Genomic DNA, 19177 nt, shown 5'->3' on the forward strand with positions numbered 1-19177 from the left:
GCACGGTGGTGGTTTTTTTTTAAATCACATTAGTCTTCCCAATTATGAGGTGACACTTGCTTTTACTTTAACTTCGTGTGGTTAGACAGCCGGCCTCAGTAGGAACAAGTAATGGTCTGGTGTGAGGATGGGGAGAAGACCCGAGAAATAAGAGTGCCAGCTGAGCCGTTCCTGTTCCATCGGCTCCAGGCTTCCGGTCACCTCTGCGCCCCCTTTGCCAGGTATATGCGTCAGGTGGTGTGCCCCTTTGCAGGGTTCCAGGATGTGTTGTTCAGCAGTGAGGTTTCCTCACACACAGTACTTGAGGTGAACGCTGGGTAGTTGGAACCTTCTGACTGATTACATTCTGAGCGCTAGGACTCGCCCGCTGTGTCCAGGACGAGGGGCACCCCTGCTGCAGACCTGCACGGACCCGGGGGTGGGGGGTGAGCCACCGTGCACCAACCTTAGTCTGGGCCGATGGTGAGTTTTCACAACACTCTCTACACTTAACCTCTCGTAATTAAAGCTTGGGAAATGATGTGTACAAAGCTGGGAAGAAGCTTTCAAAAAAAACCTTAGGAAAACAATAATACTAGTGACTTTCTTCAGGGCTGATGAAGTGTCAGAACGGATATAAAAAAGAACGGATGTGGTAACAAATACGACTGGATCGTGTATTTCACAATACACAGCTGGATGTATTTCACAAATGTATTTTGACATAAAAAAAATTCCTCGTGGTTTAGGTAAGGTGCAAGTAGTAACACCTATGTGGCAGCAGAAGAGGGGCGTTCCCCTTGGGCTGGCAAGGATGACAGAGTTGATCTGTTCCGTCTGGGCCCTGCCCATCTTCACACCCGAGGAATGGTTGGAAAGGAGGCTTGGTTCCAGTGGCTGTATAAGGAATGGCCAACGGCTCTGTGATAATCAGCGCGGGACCCTCCCGTCTGCCTGTTCTGACGAGAGTTACCGCAGAACTTGAGTTCATCTTCCGTTTTCCTTAGGGGCCCTCGCCAGGATTACTTCATTCTAGAGAACCAGCGTCACTAAAACGTTTTATTGCTGAGTGATTGCAATCTTCATTTTACAAGAATAAATTAAATAAATCTTTTCTTCCCCGAGTATTTTCTCCATTAATAGGATGTAGGTCTGGGGCGCCTGGGTGGCACAGCGGTTAATCGTCTGCCTTCAGCTCAGGGCGTGATCCTGGCGTTCCGGGATCGAGTCCCACATCGGGCTCCTCCGCTATGAGCCTGCTTCTTCCTCTCCCACTCCCCCTGCTTGTGTTCCCTCTCTCGCTGGCTGTCTCTCTCTGTCGAATAAATAAATAAAATCTTTAAAAAAAAAAAATAAGATGCAGGTCAGACACTTAAAAGTACTAAGTGTGTATCATGGTACTCTTAGCTTTCCAGTAACTTAGTTTGGAAAAGTTACTTTAAAAACCATAGCTTAGCCTTTATTTTTTTTTAATTTTTTAAAAAGATTTTGTTTATTTGAGGGGAGAGCATGAGTAGGGGGAGAGGGAAAAGCAGACTCCCTGCTGAGCACAGAGCCCGAGGTGGGGCTCAATCCCAGGACTCCGAGATTATGACCTGAGCCAAGATCAAGTCAGCTCAGTCACTCGACTGAGCCACCCGGGTGCCCCCAGCTTAGCCTTTATTATGTCAAAGTCGTAAAAAAAGCACTGACTGTTAGACACAGCAGTGAATGCCATTGGCCTTCACATCCTCACCTCCGATTTCAGAATGCTCAGATCACAGGTGCTCCTTAGAGGTCCTGGTGGCAGGCTTAGGGCTCCTGGCCACGTTGGGCTCTGCTTCCGTCCTTGTGGACTGGGGCCGCTGCTAGTCTGTGCGGGCATTCCCCCACCACCTCCTACCTTGTGGAGCCCTCGGGATTGGGGACTCCTTCTAGGGTCCCTTGTTACTGGGGACCTTCAGCCTCACGTGCAGGTAGGTAAGTCATAGCAGTCAGCCTTGATTCATCAAAGGGTCTTCAAGTTTCTAAAAGAGTTCCACAATTTTCATTTACACTTTAACCTCTGAGGTGGGTTTCATTTCGAGAGCATATAGGAGACTGATGTCTGGGTTTTCGCAACCAGAATTTTTTTTTAATATTGTAACGTAATATAGATGAAAATAGAAAACAGTTTCTTACCTTACGTTTCCCATTATAAATACTCTAAATTCTGTATCATTTCCATATTGAGAAAATCCCTTTAATATTTAAAACTGTACCGTAGATACATGTGATGTGTCCTCACCCCATTTATTCTTGTTTCTGTGAATACGAATAAGCACACAATTTCCACCTATGATAAAAGCAGTGTGTCATCGAGTTAGATTAGTCCTAACTTGGCGTTATTTATGTGTCGTGATTTCTTAGTCAAGATTGTGTTCATTCACAAGATGTTGGTGAATTTTCAAAAATGTTTAAGAAAGTCAGGATGAACTTGCATTTGGTCAAAAGGCTGTTGTTCGGTTGCCAAGGTTACGGTTCAAATGCATGAAGCTGCCAGTTCCAGAAAACCCAATTCAAGGTGACGTGGATGAAGGGTATTTGTTGGTTTGTGTCATCGGAAGGCCAGCTCTAGGCTAAGCTGCAGGGTGGACTGATTGGGTAACTCCACGGTGCTACTAGGAATTTGGTTTCCTTCTTTCTGTACTCTGCATTCACTTCCTCTTGTGATGACAAGAGGTTGCAGCCATTCCCAGGCTTATATGATCCCTTACTCATGTGTAGTAATGTTTTAGGAGCTCACCCAGAAAACCTCTCCTGCTGTTCTGTTGACTTCGGTTGAGGGATGTGCTCATGCCTTGAACCAGCAACTGTGCTGGGATGCAATTACAAGGAGGGGCTCAGGCTTGGAGTCCAGCTTCCCCCAAAGTATAGGGCTGTGGGGGGAGGTACAGAAACTCAATCAGACCCAGATACTTATCTAGACCCGGGGGGGGGGTGGAAATGAGTAAAGGGCAATGGCCACCCTCTTCACTATCCCATGTGAGCTGAAGTCACTTGGGTTTCATTTATAAAAATGCCTTGTTTCATTGGCTTCTACTCCTTCTGTCCTTAGGGGCTGTGACAACAGCCAAACGGACGGGCATTCCAGCTCCTCGAGAACTTTCAGTAACTGTCTCAAGGGAGAGAACGGTGCCACGAGGTCCCTCCAACCCCAGGAAGTCGGTGTCCAGTCCAACTTCTTCCAGCACACCCACCCCCACTAAGCACCTGAGGACCACTTCCACGAGACCGAAGCAAGAGAATGAAGGCGGGGAAAAGGCCGTGCTCGAATCCCAAGTTCGGGAACTTCTGGCAGAAGCCAAAGCGAAAGATAGTGAAATTAACAGGCTTCGAAGTGAACTGAAGAAATGCAAGGAGAAAAGGACTCCAAGCATCGAAGGAGCTGATGCTTCAGACTCCAATCTAGATGGAACGTCCGCCTCGCCAAGTGACTCAGAGCCTTTGATAAGAGCTCTTGAGGAGAAGAACAAGACTTTTCAGAAAGAGCTTGCAGATCTCGAGGAGGAAAACCGGGCCTTGCGGGAGAAACTGACTTACCTGGAGCATTCCCCAAATTCAGAGGGAGGCGCAAGTCACACCGGTGAGAGCAGCTGCCCAACATCCCTAACTCAGGAGTCAAGCTTCGGAAGCCCGTCTGGACCTCAGCTGTCGGGTGAGATCGAGGAGTACAGGAACAACATACACGAAAATGCATTACGGACGTCGGACTCTTCAAGCAGCGACGTTACCAAAGCTTCTCTCTCCCCTGATGCGTCCGATTTTGAGCACATCACAGCAGACACCCCCTCCCGGCCCCTGTCTTCCACCAGCAACCCCTTCAAGAGCTCCAAGTGTTCCATCGCTGGCGGTTCCCCGAACAACGTGAGCGAACTGTCCCTGGCTTCCCTCACGGAGAAGATACAAAAGATGGAAGAAAACCACCACAGCACGGCCGAGGAGCTGCAGGCTACTTTGCAAGAATTGTCAGACCAGCAACAAATGGTGCAGGAGCTGACAGCCGAAAACGAGAAACTGGTGGATGAGAAGACGATTTTAGAGACGTCCTTTCATCAGCATCGGGAGAGGGCCGAGCAGCTGAGTCAGGAAAACGAGAAGCTGCTAAATCTCCTACAAGAGCGAGTGAGGAATGAGGAGCCCAACGTGCAGGAAGGAAAGATCCTTGAGCTGGAGCAGAAGTGCGCAGAAATTCTTGACCAGGGCCGCTTTGAGAGAGAGAAACTGCTCAACATTCAGCAGCAGCTGACCTGTAGCTTACGGAAGGTCGAGGAAGAAAACCAAGGCGCCTTAGACATGATTAAACACCTGAAGGAAGAAAACGAAAAACTGAATGGGTTTCTGGACCTGGAGCGGCATAATAACGGCGTGATGGCCAAAAGTCTGGAAGAGTGTAAAGCTACGCTCGAAGGGCTGCAGGTGGAAAATGGGTCGTTGAAGGCTCATTTGGAGAATGAGAAGCAGAAAGCTACGGAGACCAGTCCCGTGGGGCACACGGCAGAGGGTCGTGAAGTTCAAGAAATGTTGAGGGTCGCTCGGGCTGAGAAAGATCAGCTGGAGCTGTCTTGCACCGAGCTCAAGCAAGAATTGGTGAAGGCCCATGGTGAAATTAAGCATGTTTCGAGCCTCCTGGCCAAGGTAAGGAGATACCTCTGTGCCCCTGTTTGCTCATTCTTAGCCTTCCCCTCCTTGACCGTTAGATTCACAGAGCTCAGAGAATCCTTTGCTCAGCCAGTTTCACTCCCGAATCCAGCATTCCAGCTTGAAGATCTGTTCCATTCCAGACAGATTGGGGATACAAAAATGAAACACCCCAATTTCTGACTAGAGGCAGTTCAAAGTGTGGCCGGGATATAGTGAATCAAAGGAGTGAGTACGATGCAGGGAGAAAGTGTATCAGAGAGGACAGCTCAGAGTCCAGTGCCACGGAGGAACACCTAGAATGATATGGGACAGAGGAAGGTAGTGCAGGAGGGCTTCTTGGAAGAGGTGGCAAATAAGCTGAGTCTAACTGGCTCAGAATGAGGGATAGTTATCCAGATCAGTTAGCATGCTTTGGGCTGCTAGTAACAGATAATTAAAATCATCCCTAATTTCTCTACCAAGTGATAATATAACCGCTATTTTGGTGTTTTCTTTCAGATTTATGTATGTGTGTGTGTGTGTGTCCCACAAGTTAAAAAAATTTTTTTTAGGGGTGCCTGGGTGGCTCAGTCGGTTGGGAGGCTGACTCTTGGTTTCAGCTCGGGTCATGGTCTCAAGGTCGTGGGACTGAGCCCCACGTAAGGCTCCCCGTTCAGCTGAGAGTCTCCTGGGGATTCTCTCTCTCTCTCTTCTGTCCCTCCCCCCCCGCTCACTTGCACGTGTGTGCACACATGTGCTCTCTCTCAAATATAAATAAGTGTATTTAAAAAAATTTTTTTAGACTCATCTTGTACGTACTTTTTTAATTCATTTTTTTCTTATAAATAAGTGTTTTTGTAAAAAAATTTTTAGACTCATCTTGTACATACTCTTTTTTAATTCAGTATTTTCTGAGCATATTCTCAACATTATTCTTTGAGACATGATTTTAAGGTCAGACAGTATTCTCTCATATAAATATTTCACATGTACTTTACTGGTCGCCTGTTAGTTGAACATTTATATTCTTTTCCAGTCTTTTGATATTGTAAAGACTTTTTTTTTTTATATATCTCAGATTATTTCCTTGGGAAAAATTCCTAAACATTGGCTTACTGTGTCAGAGTATGACCATTTTAGAGGCGCTCGATACATTCATCCAGTTTGCCCCCCAGAAATACCATCTTGGTTTGTTCCCACCAGCAGATCCGTGAGAGTGCCTGTTTCCCTGAACCCCTGCTGGTTGATTGGTATGGAGTCGCTGGGTCATTCACATCTGGGGTTCATTGCCTCATTTCTCCTCCCCTTCTTCACTGGGAAAGATCTTTCCCAACCCACAGTGAAATTAAATGATCACAATTTCATTTTTTAAAATAATCCTTTAATCAGTCTGGAACTTGGTTACATGATGAAGATTGCTGGAAATTCTGTAATATTCTATTGGCTCACAGCAATGCCGGGAAGGTATGGACAGGTGGCTTCCTGTTTCCCTGTTCCCTCCAGGTGCTGGTGCTGTGCTGTTAGGGCTCCCCTGGTGAGAGAGGATGAAGCCACTCCCCACCTCAGCGCAGGGTTGTCACTGTTTAAAGAGACAAGTTGTGCCATGAGCTCACAGGGGATTTTTCTCTACGGCTTCATCTGCCTTCAGATTAGTCTGTTGCAACTTGATTCTGGCTTTGGGCTGTCTGACGATCTGAGGGGTAGGTAGTGTTAGGAGCTGTTTGTTATCATTGTTGGTGTTCTAAATTTACAGCATCTTACTGAAAGTATGGAAGCAACCCCGTTAGAAGGTACTAGCCAGGTGCCATCTGAAGTTTAAGGTGGTAATTGTAGCTTTACATTAAGTTTTAGTGTCTGTGAAATTGGTTCCCCTCCATCACTGTTGCAAAAAGCTTGATCTCCTGGGTGACCTTGAAGTCCCCCCTCAGTCCTTCATCTGTCTCTTTGTATTTCGATTGACATTACATTAAATATACGTGTCACCAAGAAATCATTTAGTATCTCAAGACGGTAGCTTCACTTTTTCTGAACATGAAATTATATATTCATTACAGAAGGTTTGGAAACTACAGAACAGAAACCTATAAAGAAGAAAATTAATATTACCTTTAACCCCACCACTTGGGGAAAAACGCTGCTAGCATTTTGCTGTATGTCTTTTCAGATGGTTTTTTCGGATGTTTTCCTGGTGTATGCACGTTTGGGCACGCATGCAAACTTGTATCAACATAATTAAAGTATTGAATCTTCTTATTCAGAAGGATAGAGTATGTCACTCCACAGTCCTTGACTACAAAGACCCAGCTGAATTAGTTTATCAATTCTACTGTTAATCTGTTTGCTTAATGTGTTTCTACGTTATTAATCCTTTTGTTCTGCTTTTTCTACACTTCCTTGGTTTCTTCTTAGTATTTTGAGTAAAATTCTGTGTTTGTTTAAGTCTGTCATTTCTTGGTTGATAATGAAAGCATTTAAAGGTACGAATTTGCCCTTTATTATTGCTTTAGCTACAGGAAGACAGTAAAATTTAGAATTTTCTGGGACAAACTGAGTCTTATTTGGAGAAAAAGAAGAAAGGTTTGCGTTCTCTGTGAAGTACGAGGTACAGCATATATGTTTTAAATCAAGCTGTTAATTAAGTTATTCATATATTCCATATTTTTATATTACTTGCTGATTAGAATGAGCAGACGTTTGTCAGTAGGATGAAAGAGGCTCTAGCTGGTATTCTGAGGTAAGAGTGTGTGAAGCACCATGTCACATAGAGTTTCTTTTATACGTATCAAGATCCTAGGTCTGTAATTTTGTGCTGTCTTTTTTTTTTTAAAGCTTTTATTTCTTTATCTAAGAGAGAGAGCATGAGCCAGGGGGAGGGGCAGAAGGAGAGGGAGAAGCAGGCTCCGCACTGAGCAGGGACCCCGATGCGGGACTCGATCCCAGGACCCGGAGATCATGACCTGAGCCGAAGGCAGACGCTTAACCGACTGCGTCACCCAGGCGCGCCCTAATTTTTCACTGTCTTACGTGTACAGGGTCACTGATCTGTAATTGCAGTGGAGTTGTGATTTGTCCTTTTCTGTTACCTTCGAAAAGGTGAAACCCAGACTTTCTAGGCTGACTGGAAGCTGATTGTAGAAGCCTCAATGCAAAATATCAACCAATCCACCAGCAGCCATGAACTCAAGTTATAAGATGTAAGGGGCTCATGCCCCCAAAGAAACAGGAGCACTTTCAGCACAAAGCTATCATGAAGGATGGGGAGGTGGCGGGTTGGTAGGTGGGAAGCGTGGGTCCTCCTGACTTAGCTAATGGTTCGGTCTGTGACCTTGGGCAGGCCCCCCTGTGCTGCACAGTGCTGAATGGAAGTGTGGTGGTGGAGGGATCTTGGCCTTGTGTAAAGGGAGTGCCTTCGACATTTTATCAAGGATGTCTCTTGTAGGCATTCGTGTACCTTTTATTGAGTGATACAAGTATTTGGTGCTTTTTTTTTTAAAGGCTGGAGAATGAATTTTTCTACATTTACCATGGATCTTACACATCTGCTATCATCTTAGAGTAGTTTTTATGTGATCATGACGGTTTCTCTGCTTTAGCTTGTGAATGAGGTAAATTACAGTCGATTTTCTAAGGTAGTCTAGTGTTAAATCATCTCTGCATTCCTGGGGTAAATCCTGACTCTTCGGTTCTCAGTGGTCTCCCCAGACATTTTTGCATAGAACTTTCACGTTTAACCGCCTTAAGCAGATGTCAAGGTGAGTGTCCTGTTCACCACCACACAGTTTTCTTGGTAATAAATAACTTGTACCCTTGAGCTCTGCATTCATCCACTCTAATTCTTGGCAGAAGGTGAATATTATGAGAAAAGAGCAAAATCACCCATTTACAGAGAGAAAAAGCAATACCGAATCATCCTATGATCTGGTAGGTGGAGTAAGTCTGTGTAAGTTTCCAGTTTGGCTAAGTTACCTAAGTGACTCAGATACTGTGAGAAGAGCCTCTGAAAAGCCTTAAAATCTACTCTTTTAGGGGGCCGAGGGGAATATAGGGTAGATCAGTTCCTCACACAGTAAATGGAAAATTGGTAGGACATTTACAATCATTGTGATTGTTTTGGGGCTTTTTATTCCTCTCCTTTCTTTGTCTTCAGCTAGTATCTCCATTCTCGTCAGCTTCTCTGATACCCAGCACAGACATTTTGCTGGCAGCTTACTGTATGATTATGAGACATGCCACCGTACGACTTTGAGGAAGGGTCTCCTTTCCACAGAGTCCTGATGGCTCGGCCCCCTGTAAGCCACACACACGGCCGCCCCAGCCAGCAAGCAGCATGTCGTTGCATGGGATTCTTGGTTTTCCGGGCAGTAATGCAATCCAGGTTTATGTTTTTCTGACGTTCAAATTTTCAGTTGTCCGGGATCTTGATTTCAAGTTAGAATATTTTTATAAGGCTTGAAACCCCCAAGTTTTAAAAGAAAATATTGATTTCTTTTCCCCTAAGGTCAAAAGCTTATGGGTGGTATCCTTAGAGATTTAGTTCTTACTATAGAAACTCAGGTGTCTCTTCCAGAGGGGAAAGGAGATTATAAAGGAACACTTGCTGTGAGAGGCAGGGGAAAACTAGGGGTACCGTAATCCCTGTGTGACCAGTATTGCTCACCAGGCCTAACTAATTAGGGGGTCCACTGGCCGCAAGTGGCAAAACCAGAATTTGAGCGAAAGCTGTGACAAGGACGGGCCGTCAGCTCTGTGGGGTCATTGTCCCCGAGGCAGATCAGCCAGGATCACTTGTATGAAAGCCCCTGCCATCCCTGGCATCTGGGAGGAGGTCAGTATAGGTGAATCTGTGTGGTGGAGTTCAGGAGAACTTAGGGATCACTTCCCCTTCGTGCATCATGCACTGGGTACTCTTGGGAGGGTCGGTCAGGGTTGAACTGTTCAGGCTGAAGACATGGACATTTCAGTGGTCTTCAGCTCAGTTTTCCCATTCTCTCCAGTGTCTTTGGCTGACAACAGTGTATCAGTGCTCTGAGCGGAGCAGAGCCCTGGGACTTCGTGCTGGAAAGAAGGCAATAAGAAACTTGTGTGGGGGCGCCTGGGTGGCTCCCTCGGTTAAGCGTCTGACTCTTGGTTTTGACTCAGGTCATGAGCTAAGGCTCTGAGCTGCGTGTGGAGACTGCTTAAGATTCTCTCCCTCGCCCTCTGCCCCCCCGCCCCCCATCCTCCACCCCTGCCCTGCCTTGCAAGTGCTCTCTCTCTCTCTCTCTAAAAAAAAAAAAAAAGAAAAAGAAAAAGAAAGGAAAGGAAAAGAAATTTGTGTGGCAGAGCCTGTTTTCCAGCTTTCCAGAAGAAGTCAAGAGGAGACCCTTGTCCACGCAGCTTGGGGAAAGGCCGAGATGGGCCATTGCTCCGGGACTGTGCCTCAGGCCCCAGCCGGCTGGAGCTTAGAAGTGTCCTCTGTAAAGTCAGAATGCCCTTTCGTCCTTTATTAGGTGAGACATGACAGTCATGTGGCCCAGGACACACAGCAGTCACATGTCCCCGTGACTGCTGCCTCCCTCGGTTCCCCCCTCCCCCTGCTCTTGCAACCTTGTGCAGGGCGGGTGGGAGCTGAACGTGAGGGTTTGGCCAAGAGACATCCGATGTTTGAGTAAGGGTCGTATTGCCAGTGGGACCAGACCCACAGGACCTCCCTGCGCCTCTGTGTAACTCAGAGGTGGGGGCACTGCTTCTCCCCTGGACCCAAGTGTGGTCTCTCCCTTTCTGGATCTCCTGGGCTGACTCCCCTTCCCTTCTGGGGGGCGCATTTTTCTCTCTAGACATGTTAATATCTTTCCTGACGTTAGGCCTGACCACCATTCTTCCCTTAACTTGACCTTAGGACTTGTCTGCGAAGCCCCAGCATTTGTCTCTCCTGGGTGAGCCCCTCCATGAGCACTCATCCGAAAAATCTAGAAAGTTCCCAAAGTGAAATACAGATTTTTACCCTCTTCTTTGAGTGTTGTATAGCCATTTTTCTTTTTCCATAACAAAAGTGTAAACTAAATTAGCATGTTCTCCTTTCCCTTGGCACAGCAGCATTGCAAAAAAAAAAATAGTTCAAGTCTTGACCAGCATGAATGAAACATGGCTCTCCATCAGCAGTATATATTCGGAACAGGGCCAAGAATTAAGCAAAAGGAGTTTTGGAGGAACCAAGTTAGATGTAAAAACAAACACAACAAAAATAACACATTCTGACTCCTGGTGAAGTTACTCAAGCAATCACTCCAAGTTTATTCACCTCCATGTTACATACAGCTGACCCTTGAACAGCACGGGTCCTCTTCTTATTTGTGGGGTTTTTCCCAGCAAGTACAGTACTGTAAATGTATTTTCTCTTCCTTATGATTTTCTAAATAATCTTCTCTCTAATTTCCTTTATTGTAAGAATACAGTGCGTAATGCATCTCCCGTTACAAAATATGCGTCAGCCCACTGTTGATGTTATCAGTAAGTCTTCTGGTCAATAGTAAGCTATTGGTAGTTAAGTTTTGGTGGCGTCAAAAGTTAAGGTTTAGTTATGTCATGAAGTTTTGACTGTGGGGGGGGGAGATTGGTGCCCCTTACCACCCCCCTCCCCGTGTCGTTCAGGGATCAGCTGTGTAATTTTAACATCATGACTTCTTCTATATACTAGGTATCCAGGAAATACTTGTTGAATAAGTGAATGAATGTTAGAGACACTTGCAACCGAATTAGGAGAGAGGCTGCTCTAATTCTATCAATATGTTAAAAAATAAAATTAATGATCATATTTTAATAATAACTAATATTTTAGTGCTTTATATGTGCTGGGCACTCTTTGACCCTTTTGATCATTTAATCTCATTTAATCATCATAACTTTATGCGAGAGATACTGTCGTTATCTAATTTTTTGCACCTGAAGAAACTGAGGCAGAGAATGGCTAGGTGACTAGCTAATTGATGAATTGACGAAGGCCAGGGTTTGATGCTGGGTCTGACCCCAGAACCCCTCATCACTGGTGTGTGCTGCTTCCCGGTTACATGGCAATGAAGAAGAGATAGAAAAACATTTGAGGCAGACCTAAGGACTCAAACACATGTAGTCTTAAGGCCAAAGCCTTTTGGTCGGGGGCGCCTGGGTGGCACAGCAGTTAAGCGTCTGCCTTCGGCTCAGGGCGTGATCCCGGCGTTGTGGGATCGAGCCCCACATCAGGCTCTTCCGCTATGAGCCTGCTTCTTCCTCTCCCACTCCCCCTGCTTGTGTTCCCTCTCTCGCTGGCTGTCTCTGTCTCTGTCGAATAAATAAATAAATAAAATCTTTAAAAAAAAAAAAAGCCTTTTGGTCGGAAGAAAACCACCTTTCAAGTCTCAGTGAACGAGGAGAATTTTACTTGATTAGAACACAGTAGAGAAATTCATAGTGAACACCTGAGTCATCAGGACATGTCCTTTTGTGTGATTTACAACGTGAATCTTGAGGGGAGTAGGAAGTCACTGGGGGAGCTGGCGGGGTGGGGACAGCAGGAATGTGGCCGGAAGAGAACATCTAGTTCTCAGGCCAGAAAGGTTGGCCCGACCCTGGAAGTGAAGCCGGTAGTTTCCAGTGGCTGGGAGTGTGGGACCCTCAGTGATACCTCTTCCTCAGTTTCAGTGTCTGACAAGCCAGGGGAGAGGTTCTCGCCCCGTCTCCCTCCAGGCCACCCTGCTGTCCCTGCCTCCCCCATCCTGGAAGGCAGGAGACCGGGCTGAGCCCTGCAGGGGAGCCCCGAGTGGTCTCTGCTGCCATCTGCCTCTGGGACTGGCTCTAACCAGTCCCAGGTAGGACTGGGGCTCCCCGGGGAAATTCATTTGACTGTTTGTAATACGATTCTGCACACCCCGTTTCTAGAACAAGTTGGGTTTTTGAAGATGAGAGGTTGCCCTTGGCGTGCGTGATAGTGGATTCTTTTTTGAAAAGGAGACATTGGAAATCACCTTACTGGTTGTCTGATAGCGCAGTTGTTGAACCAAAGAACCAGCCGGCGGGAAGGCCAGTCACGTGGACGGCAACCTAGAACTCGGAAGGGTCATGGAAGTACAAGGTGCTGGCCCTAGCTCCCTGAGAAATTGGATTGTTCTTTTCAAGTGGCTTAACTTCTCCCTCTCTCCATTTGTTAATCTGTAAAATGAATATAAAAATACCTGCCTATTATTACCCAGCAAGCTCCTACAAGCAGAAGTTGCGAAGTTACTTAAGGGTTTTTGTTCTTGTTGGTTTTCATAAAAGAGCTTTCTGGAATATATTGCTAAACTTGAGAGAATGATTCCCAAATTAAGAAGGAAGAATGGGGTGTGTGATTTGAAACAGTGTACTGACTGACAAGTTCACTGGCCCCAGCCGTCCGCAGCGCACATCACAGGGGCCCCTTCCCACTGCCATGCTTACCATTCGGTGCTCGTGATCGTGACAAGCCAACACGTGGGAAGTAAAGCGGGTGGGGGCCCGTGGGAGGCCAGCAGCCTCAGCTGCACCTGGAGACCCTCTTCAAGGTGCTCATCCTGCTGGTTCCCTGGTTACAACCCCCCAGTTTCACTCCCGACCCACAGCAGTCCCACCCAAGTAACATGCGTGTTTCTAGACGCCAGGAGAGCGGGCCCTCAGCCCGAGGCTTCCCTGACACGGAGCCCGGCCAGCTCTGCAGAAAGCCACGGTCTGACTCAGGAGGCAGGGCTCACAAGCCGCCTGCCTCGGCTGCTTTTCAGATGCTGTTGGACGTCAACCTTCTCGTACCTAAAACACGTTGCCTCCTTTCTCCTTAAAAGTCCTCTTGTGTTTATTAGGTCCCTATCGTCAGGTCAACGACTTGCGCTCTGGATCACGTGGTGTAGACTTCTTGGACTTGTGTCCTCTAACGTTGCATACCCTGCTTCGGTGGGCAGAGCTGGGCTTTAAACTCCGGCAGTCCGGCTCCGGGCTAGCCCCCTGGGTGTCCCATGCAGCAGCGACAGCGCAGTAGGCAGCCGCGCACCTTTGTAATTGACATACCAGTTTCGCAGAGCAGTGCGCACCGTCAAGCTAGGGGTGTGCTCCCGTTCTTTCCCATGCTGGTTCTCTCCTTCTTCCCTCCCTCTTTCCTTTCCTTCCTTCTTTATTTATTCCTTATCACAAGGTCCCAGCTGAGAAGCAGTGCAATCCTGCTGTCCGGCATCTGTTCACTCGGGGGTCCCCCGTGTGTCTGACGCTGTGTAGGCACCAGGGGTACAGTGGTGAAGAGAGCAGACGGGGTCTCTGCCCACAGAGAGCTTGCAGCCAGAAGATTTTACACGTTAGATGCAATGGTGAAAAAAATTTCTTGTATACGGCGATGCCCCCAAATCTAGGAAGACATGTAATAGGTACCAGGCTTCCATTAATTGGTAAATATGTAGCTATTTGGTAACATGAATGAAAGGACTATAGAAAAGGAGCATAGTTCATACTAAAATAATTGGTATATTCTGAGAGCAGAGTACTATGAAACATTTAAAGTAATGACAGAACATTGTGGATATCAGTGTGGATATCACAAAAACATGGTTAAAAGCAAGTTTTACAAAAGCCTAAGAAGTATAGTATAGTCCAGGACAAAAGCATATTACCATATAATATAATGCAGTGTAACAGTACACTGCAAAAGCATAATTATGGTATAATATGATTTGTATAAAAATTTTAAAACGGGGTGCCTGGCTGGCTCAGTCAGTGAGGCATGTGACTCTTAATCTTGGGATTGTGAGTTCGAGCCCCACATTGGGTGCAGAGATTAGATTACTTAAAAATAAAAATAAATAAAATAAAAAATTTTAAAACAGGACAATATTGTATATTGTGGGCACATTCATAGGCAGTGAAAGTGAAAAACCGTTCAAGCAACAACCACACACCACTTTTGGGATAATGCAAATTACTCTCTGGGGTGGCAGAGAAGGTTGGGACTTTACTAAATCCTGTTAAAGTAAAAATATGTAGCAAATGTGACAAAATTTAGTCGCTTGAAGTCCGTTTGGGCACATGGTTATCTTGTCACTCTGGGTGATTTTCTGTGTGTTTAAAATGTTTCATGATTAAGAATTGAAAAGTTGAAATGAGAGCCTGGCCTGTGCTGCTTCTCTGTGTCTGGTGCATGCCCACGTTTCCTGGGCTTTCAACTGGTGTTCTGCGTCACATTAATGTCGCATTTCTCCGAAGAAACGCTATAACCGCTAGAAGTTTATGGCTGGAGAGATTTGTCGTTTGCAGGGAATCAGGGGCATTGTTCCTGGATCCCCAGCAGAGGGCGCTGCTCCATAGCAGATGTGAGGAGGGCAGCGTCCCGCCCACAGCCGGGCCCCTCTCCGGGCGCAGTACCAGAGCCTCCCAGGGAGGCGCTCTTGCACCAGCTGCAGGACAGAAGGGCAGCTATCTACCTGCGGCTTTCTTCCTGCCTCAGGGAGGGACACAGAAGCCACCATATTTGGCCGTTTGCAGACATCACGTTTCTTTGTGTATTTTTGGCCTTGGCTATTCCCGGGGCTAAGAATACAGAAATGATTCCAGGTGTAGCACATGCCAAGAGCTCCCTCTGCCGCTGCCTGGGTGAGCCTGACGCTGATGGGTGAGGAACTCTTTCCTGCTAACTGACCCCGAAACCTTCTGTTTATTCTAGGTGGAAAAGGATTATTCTTACTTGAAGGAGATATGTGATCATCAAGCAGAACAGCTGAGCCGAACCAGCCTGAAGCTGCAAGAGAAAGCGTCAGAGAGTGACGCGGAGATTAAAGACATGAAGGAAACCATATTTGAATTGGAAGATCAGGTGGAACAGCATCGCGCTGTCAAGTTGCATAACAACCAGCTCATCAGTGAGCTGGAAAGTAAGTGGACTCGAGCCCTGGTCAGACGTGGCTCGGGACTGAGCAGGATGCAGACCGCATGCCCGGGAGGGGCTGTGAGAATGTCTGCCTTCCGCGGGCGTATCCGGCAGTCTCGTAGGAAGAATGGCGGTCAAGAAAGGCAGAATAATGAACCTCTTAAACTGGAAGAGTGGGTGGTGTGGAAGGACACGTTGTTGAACGCGAGTCAGCAGCACGGGGTGGTTGTGAAAAAGAGCAAACACATTTGGAGTGTCAGGTATACTGTCCGTGAGCCACCGCCCGCGCTCATCGGGTATCGACAGAGCATTGTCTTTGGGATCTGATGGGGAGGAAGATGGGTGACAGATGGTCAGATGGATTTGAACAACGTGTGCTCTTGGGCTCAGGGAGAAAACAGTTCTAGCATGTGTCCCATTGAAGCCAGGATATCAAGTAACTTACACGTAACAGCCACTTCATTACTGAAGAGGCTCCAATATATGGCTTCTTTATGAACTCATCGTTCGTTTTGAATAGGGATTGACATTAAAAGGGATTAGTTAAACATTGCCTGCTTTGTCCAAATAAGCTTTATGAAGTTATCACATCTAATGTGTTTTGCTTTTGTCACAAAAGAATTAATGCACAGAGCTTTGGGAGACACTAACCATTGCTAAAAATAGCATGGGTGGTTGCCTGAAAAGTTCCCCGACTTGTACAGCCCATGCTCATTATTTGTGGAATCCATCTCTGGGGATTCACCTGCTTGCCAGAATTTATTTGTAACCCCAAAATCAACACTCACAGCACTTTTCATGTCATTCGCGGACGTGTGCAGAGAGAGTGGCGAACAATTTTAGTCTCCCAAAGTCCATTCCCGGCTTAGCTTGAACAGGATGACCCTTTGTGTTCTTGGTCCAGCTCTCATACTGCAAACAAGTATCTTTTTCATGGTTATTTAGGGCCATGTTTTTTTATATTTTTGTGCTTTTTGGGGGGGCGATTTCACTGTTTAGAGTGGCCCCCAAATGTAGTCCTGAAATGCTGTCTGGGGTCCCTACGGCAGGAAAGCTGGGATGTGCCTTAAGGAGAAAATATGTGTTAGATGAGCTTTGTTCAAGCACAAGTTTTGGTGCTGTTGGCCGTGAGTCCAATGTTAATGAAAACTTCCAGAGAAAGGAAAATGAAATTCAGTACTCTGGGAAATGCTGACGTAAAATCTGTGGGGCGTGACGAAGATGTGGAAAAGACGGAAAAGCAGATTGCGGATTCACGAGATGATGTCTGGTTTAAAAAAAAAAAGTAAAAGGTAGCAGACTGCATTGTTGTGAAACCCAAAACCAAAGAAGTTTATAGTCATGTTTCCCGGGGTCAGGAAAGTGTTAGACCTTTCCGAGCCAGTGCTGGCTGGCTCTCGAGGCTCCGCAGGCCTCACAGCATGAGCAAAGGTAAAAACTTGCAGGCGAGTCACTTTCTGTCGACTGGGAAGCTGGAGAAGAATTTTTAAAATACCTACCAAATATTATACAGTGAAAGGGTTATGTGGGTAAGCAGGTTTCCAGCACTGATGGGACGGCCTTTTTTTTTTTTTTTTTTTCACAAGGACATTGGCAAACAAACCTGTATAACCCAAGTAGTGTCTCCTTTAATAAAAATGTTGTGATCAGAGGCTTGCAGGAACCGAACCCTGTATTTCCCATAGGAGCAAAGTTCAGTATTCGCCAGTTTGGCGTGCCTGGCAACTTGATGTCACTGCCACACGTAATGAGAATTGAGTGGACATTCTACACCTCGATTGCCTGGCTAGCACCAGAGTTCCATCCTTCACTGGACGTGATACGCAGCAGAGTTAGAGAACGTCAGCCAGTGTCAGCATCATCTAGGCAGTTCTCAGTAATCACCCACCGCCGTCGATAGTGTGTATTTCCAAACAGCACCATCCTTGAAGAGCGTATAAAGTCAAAGAAGAGAAGTCCAGTTTTGCTTTGTTCCTGTGATGTATTGCTCATGAGAATGTGGCTGTGTTGTCTCCAAATCCTTAAAAGTCAAGCACAAACCCGCCAAGAAAGCCAGCTTATAATTAATGTCCAGAGCAGATGTCACACCACTTCCTATGGTTGTATCCTGACTTATCCAGGATTGAAAATAACATAGACTAGTTGTCTTTTGAGAAGCTTTTTAACTCCTGTCCGGGGTGTTAAGGTATTAGTAAGATGTCTTTTCGCTAGGAGGCCCAGGGACACACAAATCCAGCCTGAGACCAGTCACTCCTCCCTTAAGATCCTCGAGAGAAATGGACAGGAAAATACAAAGAAGTGAAGGAGTGTTTTGTTATTCTGCCGCATTGACCCCAACACAGATTCTCAGGCCCCACTGAATTAGAATGGCCAGAGTGGGACCTGACCCTGTGTCGTTTATTCTTTTTGAAGCTTCTCTGATAATTCTGATTCATATCCTTAATAGACACCTACTGCCCTGGAATGAGTCATGAAGAACCATTGAATAATTTTTTTTAAAAATTTTATTTATTTATTTGAGAGAGAGTGAGTGAGAGAGAGCAGGGGAGGGGAGAGGGTCAGAGGAAGAAGCAGACTCCCCTGTGAGCAGGGAGCCTGATGCGGGACTTGATCCCGGGACCCTGGGATCATGACCTGAGCTGAAGGCAGATGGTTAGCTGACTGAGCCACCCAGGCGCCCCCACTGAAGAATTTTAACTAGGTAATGGATGTGATCAGATTTAAATTGAAATGACTCTGGTAGCAACGTGGAAGAATCAAAGGCGGAGAGAGAAGGGGACAGAGGATGTTCTCAATTAAGGAGAAGGTTCAGGTCACCTTTGGAGCTGGTAAAATACCCCCCCCCCCCAGATCCTGTCTCCCCATGGGTGTTCCCTCTCTGTGGGTCACAGTCTGGGGCTTTGAACCATGTGTGCTTTTGAGAGGCTTCCCAGGTGATTCTGTTGTTTAACTACAGTTAAAAACCTCGACTCTAGCAACTGGTCTAAAAGTCCCCGTAGTAATAACCGGTCATATTCTCTGTTCTACAAAAGGTCTCTACCGCACAGCGATAAAGGACATTCAGGACCATAATGTGCGACCACCAGGGAGGCCAGGAGTGAGTGTAGTCAATATGAGTGGGGCCTGGCTGTACCATCTGCAAGTATAACCTAACTCAGCACCACTTATTCCCCAAACCATCCCACTTTCTGTGTTGGAGGACCCTCCAGTTTCTAGCTGGATGCCAAGGATGGAATTTATAGCAGACCGGACGGATTTTAAATCTGGTTCTGCTCCCTTTCTACCTCGCTTGCTTTCTCCCAAGAGTCTTGCGCCTTTTCCAACTCCTGTCTGACTTGTTTATTTCCAGGCAACGTGATGAAGCTGGAGGAACAGAAGTCAGACCTGGAAAGGCAGCTGAAGACTCTGACTAAGCAGATAAAGGTGAGACGTGGCTACCGCAGGGGACAGGGAGCCTTCTCCATCATTGTACTGAGAGTGTCCCCGCCTTCGGTTTGGAACCCTCTGAAAAATACCCCACTGACTCTTCTAGCCTGCTTTCTCAGTACCTTCCCGTGGGCCCTGGAACCACAGATTAGTGTTGGCAGGAAACAAAATCAAAGCAGCTTTTCAGCCTCAGGATAAACTCCGATAACACCAAGTGTCCTTCCCTCCCGTGCTGTTCCTTTTCCTGGTGGTGGGACG

General features: G+C 46.5%; 1 protein-coding gene across 7 annotated transcripts in view; it reads left to right on the top strand.

The window, feature by feature from the left end:
• SPECC1 (sperm antigen with calponin homology and coiled-coil domains 1) overlaps positions 1-19177 on the top strand; it is a 264043-nt gene that overhangs the window by 163378 nt on the left and 81488 nt on the right. For all 7 annotated transcript variants that reach the window (XM_057311283.1, XM_057311280.1, XM_057311281.1 and 4 more), the window contains 3 exons: positions 3056-4635; positions 15290-15497; positions 18843-18916. In XM_057311283.1, coding sequence (XP_057167266.1) covers positions 3056-4635; positions 15290-15497; positions 18843-18916 — 1862 coding nt within the window. The remainder of the gene's footprint in view (positions 1-3055; positions 4636-15289; positions 15498-18842; positions 18917-19177) is intronic.

Source organism: Ursus arctos, unplaced genomic scaffold, assembly GCF_023065955.2.
Source record: "Ursus arctos isolate Adak ecotype North America unplaced genomic scaffold, UrsArc2.0 scaffold_14, whole genome shotgun sequence".
Lineage (NCBI taxonomy): Eukaryota > Metazoa > Chordata > Mammalia > Carnivora > Ursidae > Ursus > Ursus arctos.